Here is a 23,360-nt window from a genome sequence, read left to right on the forward strand (position 1 = left end):
ATTTCTTGATGCCTCTGATGGAGGAGACTGCGGCGGCGAGATTGGTATTAGGGTTTCCAGCTTGAAAGTTTAGGGTTCTACCTTTATTTATATGTACAGAATCGAGAGAGATAAGGCAATTGGAAGATCGTGTATCAAACTGAATCGCGAGAGATAAGGGAAATGGAAGGAGCATCGCGAGAGATAAGGGAAATGGAAGGAGCATCGCGAGAGATAAGGGAAGTTGTAGGTGGTGTATCACAGGGAGGATCAAGAGAGATAACAGAATTTTCGGATGTGTTCGGGTGTATATCGGATTTCGGTTATTATCTGAACTGATCCGATAACCAATGGATTTAGAAAGCAATAACTGTTCGGTTATTATCTCTGTTTCGGTTTATATCCATATCCGAGTTTTTCGGATCGGAGTCGGATTGGGTAATCGGTTTCAGATATAAGGCCTAGGCTTAAGCCTACCGGGCTCGGTCAGATCCCAAAACCCATTTAAAAGTATTTTGATTTTCTTTTAGATTTAGTTTATGAAATTACATGTTATAATGTCATTCATATATATTTAGTATTTTTAGTATAGTACATGTTTACCTATGATATTCTTTATAATTTAAATACATGTAAAAAATAACAAAATTAAAATCTATATATAAATAATATGATTATTTATATATAGAACTTGATGACGAGAAACGATTTAAATGGTAATGAAGCAAAGGAAGATTTAGAATGCTCTGAATTGAATTGAAGTGGATTCAAATTTTAGCTCTAAAACATGATTTAGTTATATTTTGATTTTTGTTTTTTTGGAACAAGCTTTAACAATTTATTTGGATTTATTTGTTTTTAAAACTTTTGCTTGTAAAGTAAATTGCCTTTAATGAATACTAGTGGTTTCATTGAGTCATTTTATACATAGATTCAATATTTCCAGGAGATTTTATACTATGTGTGTTCCAGGAAAAGAAGCCTGAAAAATATCGGAAAAAAGCTTATTAGGAATAGGATTAGGACCGGATTTAAATTATACTAAGAATTTGTCACGCTCAAAACGACAGAATGATTAAATGAAAATTACCAAAACCCTTAATATGAATTATTACTAGGAGTTTGTCATCAAGCTTCAAATCTGCGTACGTAGCCGAAAGGTTCTTATCACAATTCAGATATAGATCTTTAGCTTGTCATTTCGCCATCTCATTGTCAGTGTTGAATTGGCGAGACATGATGGCCTTCAAACTTCCATTTCCGCACTCATTATCTCATGCAGACTCCATAATTTCAAACATTTTATTCGGAACTAAATACTCTACTTTCTTTTCATTATGAATAGTGTTTGATAATAAAGAGATCACATTTTTAAATTTTAAAGTGTTACTTAGTAATACTTTAATTTTTTAAAAAGTTTCATTAATACTATAAAGGGCAATTGACAAAAATAGCACCATTTCAAGTTTTTCTTCCACAATTAGCACATGTTTTCAAATGTTCCAAAACTAGCACAAAATTATATCTTATTAAAAAATATTAATAAAACTAAAACAATATCGAAGTCTAGATCGTGACATTGTAACCACCGCCTGTTCTCTCTCACTCTTCCTTTTCTCTGATTCTAAACCTAACCGATGATGATGTTCCACCGATGAATCCAATCGGATTTGAATCAAAGGTGATTCATGAAGTTGAAGTCAGTAATTGAGACACCGCAGAGGAGCCCAAACATTGATAATATTCAATTTGGATGAATTTAATTCCTGTAAAAGTTGCATAATCGATGGGAGAGGAGAAGAGGAAGTTTGGTTTTTGGGTGCTAGGTCTTTTCCTTTCTATTGTCTGTTTCATTCTTCTATTTATCACCCTCCATTGCCACAATCCTCTACACTTTTGTTTGATGTGAGTCTTGGTTTTAGAGCTTTCTCTAGTGGTAGTTCTGATATAATCTTTAGATTCAACTGTTCTTGAATTTGTGAAGACCGTGATTAAGTAGATGTTAATTGAGGTTCTGGTTTGATTCAATTGTTTATGCCTTTAGAATTTGCTTTATGTTGTTAAATCCGTGAAGAACTTGATTAAGTGGATGAATGTGTATATGTGAATTTGCTCTGTAGTCTTAATCTGTGAAGAGGTTGATTAAGTGGATGAGTATGTATTGTGTAGATGTGATATTGGGTTACAGTTTTAAGTTGTTTCTGCTTTGTTGGATTTACTTCTTGATTTTTAATCCGTGATGAACTTGGTCAAGTAAATGAGTGTTGAGATCTTAATTTTGAGTTCTTGTTTTGATTCAGTTGTTTCTGATTGTTAAATCGAAGATGTCGACTGAATCATCAAGGGAAGAGAATGTTTACTAGCTGCAATTGCTTGCTTGAGGACTTGTGTTGCTCCCTGTGCTATGATGCTTACTTGGTACTGGAAAATTCCATCCTTTCTTATTATATTATCTCTTTTTTTTTTGTATCCTAATCTTATGTTTTTTTTAGATTCTTGATCTCTTTGTTATTATCTTATGCTTTTTTTCTGGGATGGTCTTGCACATACTGTTGTTTGTTAATATGTTCTGCTCTTTTTTAGTTTTCACGTATGCTCTAAGATATATAGGTTCTTACTTCCATCTTATGAAAATTCAGGAAGGATCCAACGAAATTCAAGAAAGTTTCCTTGAACTTCAGGATGACCTTCATAAAAAGTTTAGGAAGAATTGGAGCTGCAATAACACTCAGAATCAAAGACGAACGGGGCTCATACAAGATTGAAGGCTTCAGTTGCCATATGAGATTGAAGTATTTACAGTTTGATTCTTTGTATTCACATGGTCTTTGTTTTAGCATTAGAATTTTGGTTATGAAAGATAGTTTGGATGGTTTTCACCACAAGATTTGTTTAAAACATATTCAGGAAGGTTTTGTATTAATTATCTTGATATTTTGGTAGATAACTATGTTTTCACCAGTAAACATATAAGAAGGATTTGAATGTAACATTCAAGAAGGATTCTCATATATTTATGAATGATTTCTTGAATTTCAGGAAGACCGTCATGAAAATTAAAAAAGAGCATTAGGAAGGAGTCATTGATGTTTAGGAAGAACTCTTTGAAATTTAGGAAGAAGTCATTGACGTTTAGGAAGATCTTCCTAAAACATCATGTTGGATATTTCTATTTGCTACTTTTATTGTAAAACACCAATATGGTCACATAATCAAATCAACATACATCACTAATGAAGTAATATGTGATACAATAAAGCAAAACACATATAAAGAGATTTAGAAACACATTTTTTAAAAAATTAGGAAGGATTTCATAGTTTTTAAGAAGGTGTTCTTGAATTTTAGGAAGGTCTTCTTGAATTTCAAAATTTATTTATTTTGATATAGGAAGAATTTTATAATGTTTAGGAAGGATTACATAATATTTAGAAATGCGTTCTTGAATTTTAGGAAGCTATTCCTAAATATACCAAAATCTCAAAACGATGATAACTAGAACGAGAAGATCCTCCACCACCACCACCATACTTTGCCTCATCAAAAATACTAAGTCACTCTGTAACCGACAAACTACAAGCTAAAGAAGCTGAATACATAAAAATTGACAACAACAACAAACTTTCTTACTCATTACTAACTATTTTGTTCTTAATGACATTATAACAAACACTTGGTATGCAATAACTGTGGTGTTGATATCTGCTATGTAGGTGGCCATCGCTGAGTCTATTTTCTTGGCCGTAGCGGTGGGAATTCACGGGACTGAAACGATGGTGGCAGTGGATGTGTTGTATTCAAAATTGGTTTGAGTCAATACTGAAACAAAATCGGGCTCATTGTATTCATCAACACCACAATCAAATCGAAATCTATCGGTTCTTCCCTCCAAATCTAGCTTTCGTTGTGAAACCCAAGCTCCAAACACATGTTCTTTCCTCAAAACAGAGTTTGTGGATTCGTCGGAAGCTTTTTTTTATTGAATCTCCGACAGATTCTTTGTTAATCACAAATACAATTGGAGAAGGAGATGAAGAAGATGAAGAAAAAGAAGAAGATGATGTGAGATAGAAAGCTTCACCGAAACTATAATCGATAAACTCTATGATTATAATTTTTTTCTCCTTCTGTCATTAATTAATTTAATAATTAATTTTAGAGAAATGCTACTTTTGGAAAATTTAAGTCTATATGCTAACTTTGGAAGAAAAACATATAATGGTGCTATTCTAGGGTATTTCTATACTATAAAACATCATAGTAATTTTACTAACACTTTAAAAATTTTAAGTTAGTTTTCTTTTAACCACCGAAAAAGTCATAAACGTAATATTTTTGCAAAATAGTTAAATTATGTTGGTTTTGTTTAAAATATATTTAATTATTGTTTTTTATAAACAGGAAAAAAAAACTTCATCTTTTTTGACCACTAATAGTCCAACTACAGATTTCGAGACATTTTATTCAAATCTCTATTGAAAAGTTATTCTTGTGTTGTATAATACTTCTACAAATATATGAAACATTTCTCTGTAATGATAACTTAGTCGGAAAAAGCTAAAATGTGTTATTATATGACTAGAATTTAATATATGGTACACCACGAGAATATTAATTATGTTTGGTTATAAAGTTAGTAAAGAATTAGTTATAAAGATTGTTTGGATACATGTATATATAATAAACTAGAGTAGGATCCGCCCGATGTGTGGGTTTAGACTTTTTAAAATAAAATTAAATTTAACAAATAATATAAAGTAATTATTTTTAGTAAGTAAAAACTATTCATAAAAATAAATAGATACACCGATGTGTCCAATGTGATATTTGGTGTAAAAGGTGTGACTCTGCGGTTGAGACTATTAGTCATGTTTTCTTTGAATGCCTTTGCTCGTGTGAAGTTTGGGACTTATCTCGGACTCTGGTCTCGTCAGAGGGTTTTCCATATGAGTTGGTGTACTTGAATTTTGATTTTGTTTTTTGGAGGGGTGCCTCTCAACAGGGTGATCCTGATCAACTTTTTCAATTACCCTGAATTTTATCGGCAAACTGGAAGGCCAAAAATAAAATAAAATTTCAAGATTTAGAGATCGAGACGAATGATATAATTGCTCAGGCTTTGGGCGATAAGTTAGCCTGGGAAGGGGCGCTCTCTTTTACGGCGGTCATGTCAGCTCCATCTCTGTCTTCGGATGTCCATGTTTCTTCACCTCATTATCAGATTGATGGTTCTTGGAAAGCAACTAATGTGCATTCAGGATTGGGCTGGTGGTGTTGTGTTGGTGAGAAGCGAACCTTGTTGTTGAGGGCCAAGTGTCTTAGACGGAGCCCCACCCCCCTGTACCCCTGCATTCGGAGTTAGAAGCATTGTTGTGGGCCATGGAGCGGATATGTGTTGTAGGGATCGCTTGTCAATATTTCAAGACTGATTGTGCTGAATTACTCACTATGGTGCATTCCCCTGAAGATTGGTCATTATTCTCCAACCTGCTCGATGAGTTTAACTCGCTGGAGTCTTTCCCACTATTCTCCATCTCTTGGATCCCGTGTGGGTCAAATACGAAAGCAGATTTTCTTGTCCATGCTTCGCATTCTCTTATCTCTGAAGTTTGTTTTGTAAACCACTTCCCTCTGGCTTGGGCAACTAACCGAAAAAAAAGAAGTAAATAGATACATTTTTAGTTAAAGAAAATAGTTGTAGATGAGTTCAAAGTTATTAAAATAAACTTAAATTTAACAAAGAATATATATTTAATTCTTTTCGTAAATACAAACAATGTATAAAAGTAAAGAGATAAACTTTTAGTTATAAAAAGTAGTTGTTTTTTTTTTTGCTATAATACACTAATGTATATCCATTTACAAATCTACTATCTACATTACCACTAAAAGTGTATTTGTACACACAACTATATTTTTCTGTTAAAATACACTCTTTAGTCTTTACTACTACCAAGAAATTGTCTTTATGAACACATTAAATAATCTATATATGTCTCTTCATTTGAATATTTTTATAGTTACAAAAACGCATACGTATCTTATATATTACAATAGCAGTCTTTTTGAATAAATTATTTGAAAAAAATATGAGATGATTTATTTATTATTATTATTATTTTTACTTCAACAAGCTTTTTTTATGTAAAAGTAAATATTTATGTTTTTTTAGAAACAGTCATTAATTGTATAATTTTCACAATATTTTTTTATCTTATATAAAAAGTAATCCTTTTTCTTGTAAATTAGCAACTTAAAATTAAAATAAGTTAACAATATTATAATTTCGAATTTTATGAATTATATATATATAATTTCCTTATAATGGTCATTTCTAAATTTTACAATTTTTTTATAGTTACCTTTTAATATTTTTAAAACTGTTAAAAACAAAACTTTTGTTTTATATTTGGAAGTTTACAAATTTTTTTTTAAAAAAATATTTTAAATAAAATTATATTTTCTTTTCTCTATTTTACTTTTATATAAAATATTTTTACGGTAGGTTTTGAATTTTTACATTTTTATTTTTAAAAAATTTTAATAAATTTAGAATTGACATATGTTAACATATGAATGATACAATTGACACATGTCAAGATCTTATTAATGAGTAACTTTGACATCAAGGTTTATATAATAAGATAGTACAAATTTTATTAATACTTTTAGTAAGTTTAATTTTTTTTGTCTTGAATGTGATGGTATTTTGTGTAACATCTTTACTAAACAAAAATTATTTTAAAAAATGTAATTCAAAAATATTAATATAGATTAGTCAATATATATAATCGTGGTTACAACTAGGAGCTTCCATTTGGTTAATTATATTTATGTAAGTCAAGTGCATTATTTCTTTTTCTTACAAGGACAGACAGGGAACAAAGAAATGTAAATATGTAATTGAGATTGACAGCAATTAATATGCACAATTGTGACGACATTATGAACTTGGGATAAACAATTATAAAAAAGTTACAAATTTAACTATAAATAGTTCATCACACATATGGAATGTCTCACCAACATTAAAGTCTTTTTTTTTTAAAGAATAAATTGCGTTTAAGAGAAAGCAAAGCAAAACCAAAAGATATGGCAAAGAACATCAACTCAGTCAGCTTCACCGTTCTCTTATTTGTCTTTTTCATGGCTACCACTGGTAATAATTTTGGATGTTCTCTACTATGCTTCACAGTTTTTTTGTCAATTATCTTGTGATGATCATGTTAATATGTCAACATGCAGAAATCCTGAAGAGCGATGCTGCAGCACCTGGATGCTTCACGTTCCTAGAGGAGTGCGGCCCAGCCCCATTCCTTGGTACGAATGTTGATTGCTCTATATGTTGCAGACGCACATACAATGGTCAAAAAGTATGTAAAGGGGTTGTTGAGGGAAGCGACAAACACTGCCATTGCTACCAAAGAACAAAAGAAGAGTGACCTGTGTTTCGTTGGTTTTAATGAGTGTTTACATTGATGTACAAGTTTCTTTCGTTTCCAAATAAAACATCAATGGAAAAGTTTGTCACTACTTGTCCCTAAATGCAAAATAGATGTTGTGTGTAGTCTTGTTTTATTCTCAATACTAAATTTGTTTTTGTTTCAAGAAATTCTATTATATTAATCTGGTATAAAACTGGATCAGTTTCAAAAAATTCTAGATTCTTAAGTTAAAACTCACAAATCCGTAACATGTTATCAATTAAGGTTTTATTTCATTTTTTTTCCTCTCTCTTTTTGGGCCTTTGAAACAATCTTGGTCCGCCAAGCAATTGCATCAAAAACCATCTTTTATGGTAATTAAATCTAGTGATCAAAGGGATTCCACAATCAGATTGTTTTGATACATAATTCCTATATCAGAACTCAGAAGTCGCGTAACTATATCAAACCATGTACGCGGGTATAAAGTCTGCCAAGCGTATAGACGCCTAGAACAATTTCTTAAACACTTTTAGGACAATAACAAATCTGAAAGTAATGGTACAATTTAAGATCGGAGAGTGTGGATGCACGTAACGTAAGGAATAATAAAAAAAAAATGACCGCAAGTACAAGACTTACCAGCGACACTTGGGCCAATCCTGTCGAGACGTATTTATGTATTCGAGCAAAACCAAAACCCTAACTTGATAAATCGAGACCGAATCTCACTAATTTAATTTGCTCGATGGCGTTGGCGGAACTGAGAGGTCGGCTAAGCCGGTCATTTGAAGAGATGCGTGAAACAAGCAAGATGGATGAGACGATGCTTAATAGTTGCTTGAACGATATCACATGCATGCACTCTGCTTGACGCAAATTTTCCTAGAGTGGCTGTGACTGTGGTGGAGAGAAAATGCCAGGAAATTATCAATCTCCCTGACGCGTCCAACAAAGGCAAACAAATCTACGAGGTGATGAAGATTGATTCTTTTGTTATTAATATGTGCTCATCCGTAAGGGTTTGATTTCTTGATTTAACTAACTTATCATAACCACCGCTTCAGATTATCTTAACTGAGCTCGTTAGTAAGCTTGATCCGGGAAAATCTGCACTCTTTCTGGTAAAGCGTGAATCTAGCATAGTCATGTTCATCGGATTACGAGGTTCTGTGTTTTTTTTTTTTTTAGTTTTTGAGACTTTGAGTAAACGTAACGTATTATAATATGGTGTTATTGATTTGGGTGTAGGTGTTGGAAAGACCAAAACGTGTGCCAAGTATGCTCGTTACCACAGAAAGAAGGGATTCAGGCCAGCTTTAGTCTGTGCTGATACTTTCAGCACCAATGCTTTTGTCCGGCTCAACAAGGCTGCCAAAGATGAGGTTCCAGTTTACGGAAGGTACCACATAACAGAACAATCAAATTCTCTCTTTATCTATACTAGTATTTTTGCAGCAGTATTTGCTCAAAAATACTTTTTGGAAAGTTTTTAAATTTAATGTACTGACTTTAATATTAGTTACCAAAATTTTAAAATTAATTATAGGTAAGATTTAAAAAATAAGGAAATATTTCTACCTCATTCAAACATAAATATATGATTTCTTTTCATTTTTTTTTGAATTTATATTTAAATTATCTTGAATTATTTTATAATATATTTAGTTAATAAAAATTATAAATTCTTCCTGCTGTAATACAAAATTTTAAAAACCAACATATATTGCTCAATAGATGAATAAAAAATACGGGTACAATATCCCACATCGTCTAAAAAAATTGGGCAATGGTTTAGAGTCATACTATAAAAGAGACCAAAATGATTCTGAATACAAATGAGTAGAAACCTTGATTTATCAGGTATTCAAACTTTAAAAACTTTTATTTGGTTTATTCCGGTTCTTTATTTTAAAGATTTTTAAAAGGTGTGAAGTGACCTTAGTGCAGTGGCCAAAGATAAGTCCTTAATGCACAAGGTACCATCACACCAGGGATCGAGTCCCGCTCCCTACGAATGTAGGGATTAGGCTAATGGACCGACCTGTTGTGGCTCAATGATTGACAAAAAAAAAATATTTTTAAAAGGTTAAATATGAAAAATATTTAAAACTTTTAAAAATTTAAATATGATAAATATTATACCATAAATACACAATAAATATTAAAAATTAAGATGATATAGTGTGAGTTAAAATATCTCGGGACGGGGTTATATAGCGGGACGGGTTTTTATCGATATTTATACAAATTAAAAAATATCATTAATTCGATGTTACACGGGTAAAACATCATTTCATTATTTTGTTAACACTCTTATATAAAAGAATAGACATATCTAATTAAATTGATTAAATAAATATTATGTAAAAAAATAAATTATATGATGGTATTATATGGTTTATTTAACAATTATTATATAATTATAACATATTTAACTAACAAATACAACTTATAATTTAAATATTTTAATTATAAATAATTTTGCCTGCGGTGTACCGCGGGTCCTAATCTAGTTTATTTAGTATTTCTGATCGAGATCTAATTTGGTTGCTTGGTTTATTTTAAGTTACACGGCAGATCCTGCTGAACTTGCTGCTAAAGGAATTGCAAAGTTCAAGAACGACAAGCGTGACCTTATAATTGTAAACACCAGTCACTGGCATCAACAGTATTCCACATTGTTTGAAGAGACCTATTATCCCAATCAATGGTCTGTTTTGTTCTTCTATTTTTTATTTAGTTTTGTCGAAGAGATGGTTAGACCATCATTACTGGTGGTTCCTTCCCCCACAAATTCTCTTATTATAAACTATAGAGAACGTTGCTCAAAGTGCCTGGAAAAGAAACGGTTCTCAACATTTTTCTACACCTGTCGATTTCTTATTAGTTACTAGAAATAGGCTCGCGCATCGCGCGAGATATATTTTATTTTTTTTTATTAAATATATTTTTGAAATGTTTTTTTTCTATGACTTTTTTAAAAAAATGTTTAATATGTGTTCCTTTATTATGAAGGCTTTATATATATGGTTCTTAATGTTTGGACACAAAATAAAATAAATAAAATATATCAAAAAAAATTTTGATTGACGTAATTAAATCCCTCAAAATTTTATTGTTTTGGATTTTATTTTTTGTGATAAATTGGTAGGTTCTTAGAGCATCTTCAACCCCACTCTATTTTAAAGTCAATACTCTGTTATAGAGTAACATTTGCTCTAACCCTACTCAATATCTTACTCTAAATAGAATAAATGGTAGGATTACTCTATATGCAACTTTAATTTTTTACACTTACTCTATTTTAGAGTATACAATAGATTGATACATTGAAAAAACTATGCTCTATTTTAGAGTAAAAAATAGAATATATTTTGGAGATAGTCTTATTACACATAAGGTTTTTGTAGAGACCATATATTAGACATTCGAAACAAAAATTGAGTATTGAAAATAGTTTACAAACATGAAATTATTATCGAAACTCAGTAAACATGAAAATAAATAAATAAAAATTATGTTTTAGTCTTAATCGTAAAGAAAAATAATTAACAAATATTTATCTTTTTGCGAGTGATTTTACAACTTTATATATTCTTTAACTCAATCTTAATATTTGATTTTCTTTTTGACTCCACAATATGTTGCTACGGTTTGATTTTCTTCAGTTAGCCTCCTAACATCTTGTGAATTAGTAACTCTAAATGAATGCTTAAAATGTGTTATACTTCTATGATGATGGGTTATTTCTCTGTCCTTGTCTCTATTCTTATTCATTATGTTGTTTTAATTGTCAAAAAATGAACTCTCCAACATGTCAATTATGTGTTATACTTCTATGATCATGGAAGGGAAGACAAAATCAGAAAAATTGATATCAACAATACATATATTCCATTTATTTTTCTGACATAACTTCATTTCTAATTTATTTTAACTTACATCTAAATGTTTATTTTAATTAACTATACTTAAACTTATAATATATATATGTTGAATTTTCCATCAGATTTTGATGATTTTAAAATAAGATATGTGAGAAAAAAAATCAGACCGACTCAAATTCATCCAATCAATAAATGAATTATAAAACCTGAATTTTGTACTATACTAATGAGATTATGAATCTAGACAATATGTTTTACAAGGTAACAGAAGAATCACCAATGATTATTTTGAATAATTAATAAGTGTACTCTCGATTTATCATATGCTCAAGTGTTTACTCTCTAATCTTGTAATCACCCTTAATATAAAAAAATTGGAATAATGCATATTAAAATATGGCTCAAGTCATAAAAATTTATGAAATATCTTATACTATATCTCGCATTAAATTTTGAATAAAATTCATGAAAAGAAAAGTGTGTCAAATTTAATGTTTTTTAGATTCGATATATTATCTCTATTTTTTAATCATTTAAAAATCAATACTATAATTACCATTAAATTGTTTTGTAAACTATTGTTTTCTATTATTTCATGGGGTGATTAAGCAATTATGTTATTTTTATTTTCTTTTAGTACATATTTTTTAAAGAGAGTGAAAATGTAACTTATAGAATATTAAATATAATTAATTTTATCTGGATACAATGTGATTTTTTAGATATATTATAACATATAAATATTTTTAAATTATTCTGTCATAAATTAATTTGGCTTCAATTTTTATTTTAAAAGTATTAAAAAAATTTTGTTGTAATTTGTTTGATCAGTAGTTTTATTTTTAGGTTATATGGTATATGCTTCATTATGAAATATATTATATGTTAAAACTAAAGGTTATGTTATGATACCATTATGATATTTTTATTTTCTTTTAATACATACATTTTAAAGATAGTCAAACGGTAACTTATAGAATATTAAATACAATTTAATTTTATTTGAGTTTTGTCTTTAATACAATATATATGATTATTGAATATAAATAAAAAAAAAAGTATATAAAAGCTATTTAATTTAAGATTAATTAGTGAGAGAGACATGTGTCACAAATATAGAGCGTCAAGTGTCGCATTGGCAGGCAAAGTTGGAAAAAACCTTCTATTTAATTTTATTTGAGTTTTGTCTTTAATGCAATATATATGATTATTAAATACAATGTGATTTTTAAAATATATTATTACATATTCTATATATTTAAATTAGTCTATCATAATTGAACTTGGTTTCAATTTTTACTTTTAAAGTATGAAAACTTCTTTTGTTTTAAATTGTTTGATCAGTAGCTTTTTTTTTAAAAGTTATATGGTATATGCTTTCATTAGAAAATATATTATATGTTAAAACTAAAAAGTTGGAAGAAATATATTTTTGTAACAATGTGAATTTTATTTCTAAAGCAAACTATCCACCATATAAGATATAAATAAAAAAAAGTATATAAAAACTATTTAATTTAAGATTAATTAATGAGAGAGAGATGTGTCACAAATATAGAGCGCCAAGTGTCGCATTGGCAGGCAAAGTTGGAAAAAACCTTCTATTTAATTTTATTTAAGTTTTGTCTTTAATACAATATATATGATTATTGAATACAATTTGATTTTTAAAATATATTAGTACATATTCTATATATTTAAATTAGTCTATCATAATTGAACTTGGTTTCAATTTTTACTTTTAAAGTATGAAAACTTCTTTTGTTTTAAATTGTTTGATCAGTAGCTTTTTTTTTAAAAGTTATATGGTATATGCTTTCATTAGAAAATATATTATATGTTAAAACTAAAAAGTTGGAAGAAATATATTTTTGTAACAATGTGAATTTTATTTTTAAAGCAAACTATCCACCATATAAGATATAAATAAAAAAAAGTATATAAAAACTATTTAATTTAAGATTAATTAATGAGAGAGAGATGTGTCACAAATATAGAGCGCCAAGTGTCGCATTGGCAGGCAAAGTTGGAAAAAACCTTCTATTTAATTTTATTTAAGTTTTGTCTTTAATACAATATATATGATTATTGAATACAATGTGATTTTTAAAATATATTAGTACATATTCTATATTTTTAAATTAGTCTATCATAATTGAACTTGGTTTCAATTTTTACTTTTAAAGTATGAAAACTTTTTTTGTTTTAAATTGTTTGATCAGTAGCTTTTTTTAAAAGTTATATGGTATATGCTTTCATTAGAAAATACTAGGTTAGACCCGCGCTATGCCGCAGGATATTTTTTATAACTATTTTTAGATATATTAAATTATTGAAAATATATTTTTTTTTAAAAATTGATTAACAGTAAAAACTATGGTTTATACAATGATAAGACAGAAAATGCATTAATAAATTAAAAATAGAGAAATCTCAAATTTAAGATGACTTATTAATATTTACATTTAAATCAGATAGACTTAAATACTTAAATGTATAAATAGCCTAACTAACCCTAATGTAAGTTCTGTTTTATTTTCTTTACCTTTAGTGGGAGATATATTATTAATATACTTTGAATTTGTAATGTACTTTTTGTAGTTTATACAAATTTAATGACATAATTGTTATACAGTAAAACCTCTATAAATTAATAAGGTCGGGACCATGAAATTTTATTAATTTATAGAGGTTTTAATGTGTCGATAAATTAATAATTATTAATTTATCAAATTAATAAAATATTAATTTATGAAGAGATTTTATTTTATTTTCATAGTTTTGAACATTCTCTATTAGAAATAAGATACTTTGTTATAATTCACACTTTATAGAATTTTCTAAATTTATAATTTTGGCTATCATAATATGATGAATGTCAATAGTTTATTAGATCATACAGGTGAAAATAATAAATGTTTAGAAGTTTAGAGTTTAGAAGAAATTATTTTTCATATCCTTCGTGATAAAGTCCAAGAAGATATTACTCTATTTTTAGAACCAATTACACATAAAGAATTTACTATTGCGTCTAGTTAGCGCCACAATTTTGGGATGCAATTTAAGAAAATAATACAAAAAGTTTTTGATGCAATTAGAAAGATTATAGATGAGTTCTAATAAAAATACAAATTCAAAAATAGGCAAAAAAGTATTTCATAAAATTTATTAGATATATATATATATATGTACTTAGTTTACATCATTATTAATTTTTTATATTTATGGGACCATATTTTAAAATAGGATTTTTTAAAAAAGTATTATCTTATTATTTTATCGAATTGTGTCATATTTTGCACCGGCCCAACTTGAGACCAGAAAAAATTATTAATTTATAGCGAATATTAATTTAAAGAGTATTGATTTATAGAGGTTCTACGGTATAGTGTTTTTCTATGGTTAAAAATTATTATGAAGCATAATTTATTACATTGGTTTAGCATTTTTAAACTGCAATCTCGAAAATAAATCTTCCAAAAACTTAATTTGAGATAAAGCAAAACAAAAGCAACTATGTCATGAATATGAGCTCACATATTCAATTCGATATCAAACTGCAGTTTAGTTCATAAAATAACTCAGTAATAGATCTAAAACAAACACCATTGAGCTAAATCCTATAGTTCCATACTAATTTGGACAATGTTCACAAGCCAGAACTTGTTTACATTATAAAGTTGCCAACTTTATTAATAATCTTCAATCACCTAAGAAAGAAATACTCCAAAAGTGTCAAATTTCTCTTCTACCATCGAATCAAGGCGAATACCGAATTCGTAACGAGATTCAATCGGGAAAACGTAAAACTTCTCTTCTACCCAAAACCACGAACACAAAGATAAATCAGAAAAAAAAACTCATAAAAAAGTCTTAGATTCGAAGATGGCAGCACATTTTATTTTCTACATGATCCACAGTCTCGGCTTTTGCTTAACTCGATGGAATTTGAATTAAAAAAAAAATAGAAAGAGGCAGCTGCTATAAGGGGATAATCTTTTTATTTAGGTTTATTATGTCTTTTTCTTTTAATTATTTGAGATTATATAAGAACTTGAAAAAATATATGTTAATATTGATTTTGTCTTTAATTGATTGTGAATATTTTTTAATTTGGGTTAAAAGTATTATTTAGAAGAGAAAATTCCTTAACCAACCCGCAAAAGAAAATAAAATTTTTAGAGTAAGTCTACCTCATTTTAGAAATATTTCACTCATAAATCGGTAAATCGTGGAAAGCAATGAAGATCCCCTTTATAATAAAACGGAAGTACACAACATTGTTTTGTAGACTATATAATTTTAATAAGTTTGTTACAAATAGGTTATAGATTAATTGGTTACAAGTTAATTAGTGGGTGCAACTTTAATATATTTCCAAAAATCTTAAAGAGAATATTCTAAAGAATCATCTGATATCATCTAACTTACCATATTAATTTTCTTTATTAAATTATTCATTCATATCAAAAAATTTTAATATCTAACAAATAAATTATCATATTATTTATTATAATTAAAAATAGTTTTATTTTGGATATACCATAGGTTGAATTTTTAAAAACAAATATAAATTGTTTAATCTATAAAATATTCAAGCTTTAGTAATATTATTTTTTAAACATAATTTCTATTGAATTAAAAATTTACTGAGTAACGGGTCAAAATTTGAATTTTTAAAACAATTTCATATTTTTTTGTTGAATTTCATAATTTTATATAATATTATAAACTTTAAATAATTTATTATGAAATATTTCTAAAATATTGAAACTTGATATAAAAGTTAGAAACTATAAATCCTCTAAATTGATTTATTATAGCAATGTCAATAATATGTCACTATAATATGAAAAAATTTCAAGAAACCAAGTATATTAAAACAAAAAGTATAACAATATATATATTAAATTACTCATAATATAATAACTTGCTTTTTAGAAACCAAATTTACAAAATTATGTCTTATAATGTCTTTCAAGTCATGATGTAGAATATACATTGTTGAAATAACTTCACATAAATAAACTAATCAATATATTAAAATTTTATTTTAAAATATAAAATATACAAAATTTAGTAAAAAATAAAATTTAACCAATGTTATAGCATGGGTACTTATCTGGAATCATTAACAATATAAAACTTACAAAATATGTGTATTTTTTTCAAGCCATCATATGTTACTGCATAATGTTTTATTCAAAAAAAACTTTTAAAAAAAATCACATAAATTATATTTTATATAAAAATTGCAATATAAATAAAATAAATTTCAACCCATGCTCTAGTCTAGTATTCATATAAATTGGTTGTATGTTAGGCTGCTAACTGTTAAACGACGTCATATCAGTTTATATAATTTATTTGGGCCCAGTGGGAAGGGCTATATGTGCGATATCCCTTAATCATTAGACTTAATCATTGGACATTGATATGTTTTAATTAAAATAGCATTGTAAACAAACATATGTGAGAAACATAGTACACGTGGAACATAATTCAATTTCTATTGGTAGTATATGATGAGTTGTATTAATCCTTATATTTTGATTGGTTAATTGTTTTAATTGATGTGTCAACACCAACTTCAAAGTTGAGGTTGATGTGTCAGAAGAGGAGAGCAACACTTTCAAGTTTTTTTGTATTGATATTATATGTTAAAACTAAAAAGTTGGAAGAAATATATTTTTGTAACAATGTAAATTTTATTTTTTAAAGCAAACTATCCACCATATAATATATAAATAAAAAAAAAAGTATATAAAAACTATATAATTTAAGATTAATTAGTGAGAGAGATATGTGTCACAAATATAGAGCGTCAAGTATCGCATTGCCAGACAAAGTTGGAAAAAACCTTCTCATATTATATAAGATATATTAAATTTTTTTTTTTTTTTGAGCGACGTGAACCATTCTCCCGCTAATGATGCTCTTAGCCCTAGTTAACATAGGCTTTTTGGTCTATACAGAATCCAGATCTTGTTCTCAAGCATTCAAGCAAAGTTTCACTCCTGGAGTTATCATTGTTACTAATATACACGGCAACTCTAAAACATGTGGTGCTATCAGCGCGTAAATTAATAAGCATTATACAAGTTTTGTTCTTTTCATTTTCGTCAAGTGCTTCATCTGATATATTTTTCTCTTGTTTTCAAGTGTTGCAGCAGCAAAGTGTCCCATAATATTAACTAAAACGGGAGAGAAGAGTGAGGAGTTTGAAGCATTTGAAGCTAAACCTTTTGTCAGGCGTCTCTTGGATTAGGAAATTCTTTACTCTCCTAGCCTTTTCTTTGCTTGGATTATCATTTTATGAGTTTGGACACTCATGATTGGTCCACTTTTTTTTGTAGACAGCCCATGGGAATATACTTTGAGACTAATGTATAACCATTATAGGCGAGAATCAGGATTGGAGAGAAAGGTACTTTCATCTCTCTCAGCCAACTCTTGTTTTTTTGTTATACCGAAATACAAGACACTCTAACATGTAAGCTTCTTCCATATTCTCTGTAGTTGTTTTTTCGCCATGTTCCATCTGGCTATTCGAAGCTAGACCTCGAGAAGTTTAGGCGGTACACGAAAATAATGGATTCCATGACAGATGAAGGTATAAAAAGTTATTGTCGATCAGCGCTTTGTTTTTTTGTTTTTTTTCTTTCAGTTGAGTAATATTCGTTGTGTTTGGCAAAGCTTGATAAACCAAACAAGGTAAAGCAAATGAGCTTGGAACGGATGATGGAGATAGCTGAAGCATCAAAGTAGATGTGAGACAAGTTCTGCAAATGATTAAAACGTATAAGATGAAGGCCAAGGGATTTATGGAGATTGAGATGAAGATTCGCAATGAATCTGATAGGCGACGGTACACGGTCCCGACGTCTTAGGTGGTCAGGTCGACAAAGTGAACAAATTATGCTTAATGTGCTTTTCGATACGTATAGCGGTAATTTGGGTTGACTGGTAGTGACACTCTACGTCTAGTTTGTTTAGGGTCGAATATTTTTCAATTTCCATGCTAAAATCGGTAAATCTATTAAGCATTTGTATCGGAATTCTGAGTTGTTTATATTATATAGTCGAACATCGGGATAATAAGCCAACCCGCCATATGTATGTTTTGTGCATTTTGGTATTGTACTCTGTTTTTTTGCTTATTAATAAGATGACAAGAAAAAAACAGTTTAACATATTTAAGTGAAAAGGAACGGTTCCAAGTTGGTCCCTCTTCAGTTTGGGTATAGAGTTGACTTTTGTCTATTTAAAGACAGGGTCGTCAAGCACAATTTAAGAAATATCCCATTGAATCCAAAAAAGAAGTCAAACTCTTTAGCCAAAGACTCATCAGTAAAGTCAAAGTCGTCGGGAAAAGTCTTTACAAATAATGCCATCAATAATATATTCTTTGCCAACGGGAAATTAATTTTAATTTTGGAAAGAGTTATACTGTCAAATAAGAGATTGTCAATGTTTATGTTCTCCCCAGCAGGTCTCATGATGGTGGTGGTGATGATGATGGTATCACTGCACGTACATGGGTACAGAGGTTGCATCGAAAGCGAAAGGAAAGGATTGATGGAGCTCAAGGCATACCTCAACATATCTGAGTATCTTTATGATTGGCCTAACGACAACACAAGTAGCGATTGTTGCAGATGGGAAGGAGTCAAGTGTGATCTTATCAGCGGGCATGTGATCAGCCTCACTTTGATTGAAACAAACAATTCATCATCATCACTACTAAATCTTTCCTTGTTCTATCCCTTTGAAGAATTACAAACTCTAAATTTAAGTAATTTAGGGTGTCAAGGCTGGTTCGATGATATAAATGGTATGTTATCATTCACTTCCGTCTCTTACCAACTTTTCCGTCTATTTAGTATTTACACAGGTTTTAAACATATGTATAAGCCGTAGTTCATTGTCAATTTAACATCATTGGTTTTTGATTTGCAGGTTATAAAAGCCTCGGGAGATTGAAAAGTCTTGAGATACTTGATTTAAGTAACAACGGCGTTAATAATAGTATCTTACCCTTTCTAAGTACGGCTTCTTCGCTTAAAACTTTGATTCTTCATGGAAACTTTATGGAAGGTACTTTTCCAATCAAAGGTATGCCCACTTTCCGGTGTTTTACTGAGTCAAAATGTCAAGGTCTATTGAGTACTTATTACAGACCGATATTATTAGTTTGGAAGATATTTCCTGTTGATCTCTATTCTTGTTTTAAACTTAAGAAACGTTATCGTGCAGAACTGAAAAACTTGAGAAATCTTGAACTGCTAGATCTAAGTGAGAACAAGTTCGTTGGCCCAGTACCAGGTAAATCTAGCAATCTTTTTCTTTACCTCTCATTATCTTCATATATAGATCGAAAAATATAGATCTAGCTAGCTAGGACCTTACCCTACCACTTGTTACCAAAAAAAAAAAAAACTTGGACACAAGTTAAGTTCTCTTTTCATATCTCTTTACCCTACCACAGATTTGGCGAATTTTCGTAACCTTCAAGGCTTGGACTTGAGCGATAACGAATTTTCTGGATCATTGGAAAAGAAAGGTAACTTTAGTATAATCTAATTATTTAGATAGCTAGCTGTAGATTGTTTTCTGTGCATGATGAGCTGGGTATTAACTATATTTATTTGAAGAAGGTAAATGTTTTCATCTTCTTATGCATTTGCATTTGATTCTTACAGGACTTTGTCAATTGAAAAATTTACTGGAGCTTGATCTGAGTCAAAACAAATTTACAGGTCCATTTCCTAACTGTTTTGGTAACTTGACCAAACTCCAAGTTCTTGATATCTCTTCAAACCAGTTTCATGGGACGGTTCCATCTCTTATAAGGAATCTCGAATCTATTGAGTACTTATCTCTCTCAGATAATGACTTTGAGGGTTTTTTCTCTTTCGAGCTACTAGCCAACCTCTCAAAGCTCAAGGTGTTTAAACTTTCATCAAGGTCTAGTTTGCTTCAGGTACAAACTGAAATCTCCTGGCAGCCGTGGTTTCAGTTGAATGTCATACAGTTACAGAATTGTAACTTGGAAATAATGCCAAGCTTTCTTCGACACCAGAAGGATCTGCGTGTAATTAATCTCTCCAACAACAAGCTAATCACCGGAGCATTCCCCTCTTGGTTTTTGGAGCAATATCCAAAACTTCGGGTTTTGCTTTTGCAGGACAACTCTTTCTCCATGTTTCAGTTGCCAAGACTACTAGGTAATCACAGTTTGCAGATTTTGGATGTCTCAAACAATAATTTTACTCAACAGCTTCCTGAGAATATTGGGAAGGTGCTTCCAAATCTGATACACTTGAATCTCTCAAGTAACGGGTTTCAAGGGTATTTGCCATCTTCCTTTGGTGAGATGAAAATGCTCCAGTTTTTGGACTTATCTCATAATAACTTATCTGGTAGTCTACCAAGGGATTTTCTCATGGGTTGTGACTCACTTGGTACGTTGAAGCTTTCATACAACAGATTCCACGGCCAACTTTTTCCGATACCAACAACCTTCGGGAGCTTGATCGTGTTGATTGCGAATAACAATCTATTTACTGGCATCACAGGTGGATTTAGCAATCTAACTTCTATATCAGTGCTTGACTTGTCGAATAATAATCTCCAAGGTGTCCTTCCAAGTTGGTTCGGTCACTTTCCTATGGTGTATGTTTCTGTTTCGAATAATTTCTTGGAAGGTACGGTACCAAACTCCCTTTTTAACATAGAAACCCTTAAGATTCTCGACCTATCTAGAAACAAGTTTTCAGGGAACTTGCCTATGCATTTCAGTGCTCAGTATATGAGTTTGTTGTACCTCCACGACAATGAGTTCACTGGAACAATTCCAAGCACGTTGATAAAAGATGTCTTGGTACTCGATCTGCGAAATAACAAGTTATCAGGGACTATCCCACGCTTCTTCAACAACCAAGATGTCATCTCTCTTTTGTTAAGAGGTAACAGATTAACTGGTCATATTCCTAAGGATCTATGTGCTCTAAGAAGCATTAGAATCTTGGATCTTGCCAACAACAAATTGGATGGGTCTATACCTTCATGTCTAAACAATGTATCGTTTGGAAGGGGCTTTGACTATGAAACTGATGGTAATACATATTCAGTTGGGTTTAATGATGAAGAAGTGGAGGTGTATTCTAGGTTGTTGGTTTTACCACGTGAGTTTTCTCGAGGCTACACTGACTATTTGAAGTTCATAGTTGATTTTGCATCAAAGAGTAGGTATGATTCTTACACTGGAGGAAGTTTTGATTTCATGTTTGGATTAGACTTGTCAAGTAATGAACTTAGTGGTGAAATTCCGAAAGAGCTAGGGGATCTTCAGAAGTTACGTTCTATGAATCTGTCTCACAATTCCTTGTCAGGTTTAATACCTGAAAGCTTCTCCAATCTAACTGACATTGAGAGCGTTGATCTTTCATTTAACGTGTTGCATGGTAGAATACCTCAAGATCTATCCAAGTTGGACTATATGGTTGTGTTAATTGTGTCCTACAACAACTTGTCAGGCTCCATTCCAACTCAAGGCAAATTCTCTACGCTGAATGGAACCAACTACATGGGTAATCCTTTTCTCTGTGGATCAGCTATAAACAGAAATTGTGATGATAACAACACTACCGGGTTCCTTGAATCTGTATCTCAAAACGAGGATGGTGAAACAACAATCGATATGGAGGTTTTCCTCTGGAGCCTTGCTGCCACCTACGGTGTAACATGGATCATATTTCTTGTGTTCCTTTGCATTGATTCACCTTGGCGCCGAGCATGGTTTCACCTCGTTGATGCTTTTATCAATTTTTTCAAATATGTTTGATTTGGTGAATTTTTAGTACTGGTTTTTTAAATTACATGTCATAATGTTTCAGTTTGTAAGGTTATTGAAAATTCAAAGTTTTTCATGCACAACTCTTTTAAAGATATCTTATATAATAAGAGAAGGTTTTCTAAACTTCTGCTTAGAATATGACATCTGGCTTATTATATAACTGACACTTGTCTTCTCTTATTTTTCAAGGCCATTCTTTTTATATTTTTATATTCGGCCTAACAAAATAAGACCAGTTACAGACCCAACAAAAATAATTGACAGCCCTTACACTTATCAGGAGGATATGAACTAAACGATGTCAAATTCACATGTACTCATATTTTCACAACCATCGTTCCCAGCAGCTACCACCTCCGATGTACCTTCACAAAAATCTCCTAATCTTTAGGTTTCTTTGATTTAATTCCGAACTGTATGTAACATTAATCCTGTCTAAAATCATTTTGAACTAAACGATGTCAAATTCACATGTACTCATATTTTCACAACCATCGTTCCCAGCAGCTACCACCTCCGATGTACCTTCACAAAAATCTCCTAATCTTTAGGTTTCTTTGATTTAATTCCGAACTGTATGTAACATTAATCCTGTCTAAAATCATTTTCAAATTGTTTGGAATCAAATTTAAATTTTTTAAAAAAGGGGTTTAGATTTGCAGTACCAATTAGAATCACATGAACCAGTAAATTCTCTACGCTCAATGGAACCAACTACATGGGTAATCCTTTTTTATGTGGATCAGCTATAAACAGAAATTGTGATGATAACAACACTATCGGGTTCCTTAAATCTGAATCTCAAAGCGAGGATGGTGAAACAACAATCGATATGTAGGTTTTCCTCTGGAGCCTTGCTGCCACCTACGGTGTAACATGGATTATATTTCTTGTGTTCCTTTGCATTGATTCACCTTGGCGCCAAGCATGGTTTCGCCTCGTTGATGCTTTTATCAATTTTTACAAATATGTTTGATTTTGGTGAATTTTCAATACTGTTATTTAAAATTACATGTCATGATGTTTCAGTTTGTAAGATTATTGAAAGTTCAAAGTTTGTCATGCACTATTTGTCAAATTTGATATTCCGTAATTTACAAGACCTCCACACACACAGGATCATTATGTGCTCAGAATGCATCAATGATATTTGAATTCAGTACGTTATATATTATATATATGTTGGAAGAGTGAGGCATCAATATTTCT

General features: G+C 30.1%; 2 protein-coding genes and 1 pseudogene across 4 annotated transcripts; all 3 read left to right on the forward strand.

Moving 5' to 3' along the window:
- On the forward strand, positions 7,025 to 7,543 carry LOC109133008 (defensin-like protein 206). The gene is made up of 2 exons (XM_019245539.1): positions 7,025 to 7,138; positions 7,225 to 7,543. The coding sequence occupies exons 1-2, from the start codon at positions 7,072 to 7,074 to the stop codon at positions 7,419 to 7,421; spliced, it is 264 nt and encodes an 87-aa protein (XP_019101084.1). The 5' UTR covers positions 7,025 to 7,071; the 3' UTR covers positions 7,422 to 7,543.
- Positions 8,152 to 10,611, forward strand: LOC104789409 (annotated as a pseudogene).
- On the forward strand, positions 18,702 to 22,259 carry LOC104787252 (LRR receptor-like serine/threonine-protein kinase GSO2). 3 transcript variants are annotated; one of them, XM_010512791.2, is made up of 6 exons: positions 18,726 to 19,127; positions 19,253 to 19,408; positions 19,550 to 19,618; positions 19,782 to 19,856; positions 19,996 to 20,757; positions 20,872 to 22,259. In XM_010512791.2, the coding sequence occupies exons 1-6, from the start codon at positions 18,764 to 18,766 to the stop codon at positions 22,137 to 22,139; spliced, it is 2,694 nt and encodes an 897-aa protein (XP_010511093.1). In that variant the 5' UTR covers positions 18,726 to 18,763; the 3' UTR covers positions 22,140 to 22,259. The 3 variants fall into 3 exon arrangements, with proteins under 3 accessions (XP_010511092.1, XP_010511093.1, XP_010511094.1); XM_010512790.2 differs by having other exon boundaries at positions 18,702 to 19,127; positions 19,996 to 22,258; XM_010512792.2 differs by lacking the exon at positions 18,726 to 19,127 and having other exon boundaries at positions 19,296 to 19,408; positions 19,534 to 19,618; positions 19,996 to 22,259.

Source organism: Camelina sativa, chromosome 5 (genome assembly GCF_000633955.1).
Source record: "Camelina sativa cultivar DH55 chromosome 5, Cs, whole genome shotgun sequence".
Classification (NCBI taxonomy): Eukaryota; Viridiplantae; Streptophyta; class Magnoliopsida; order Brassicales; family Brassicaceae; genus Camelina; species Camelina sativa.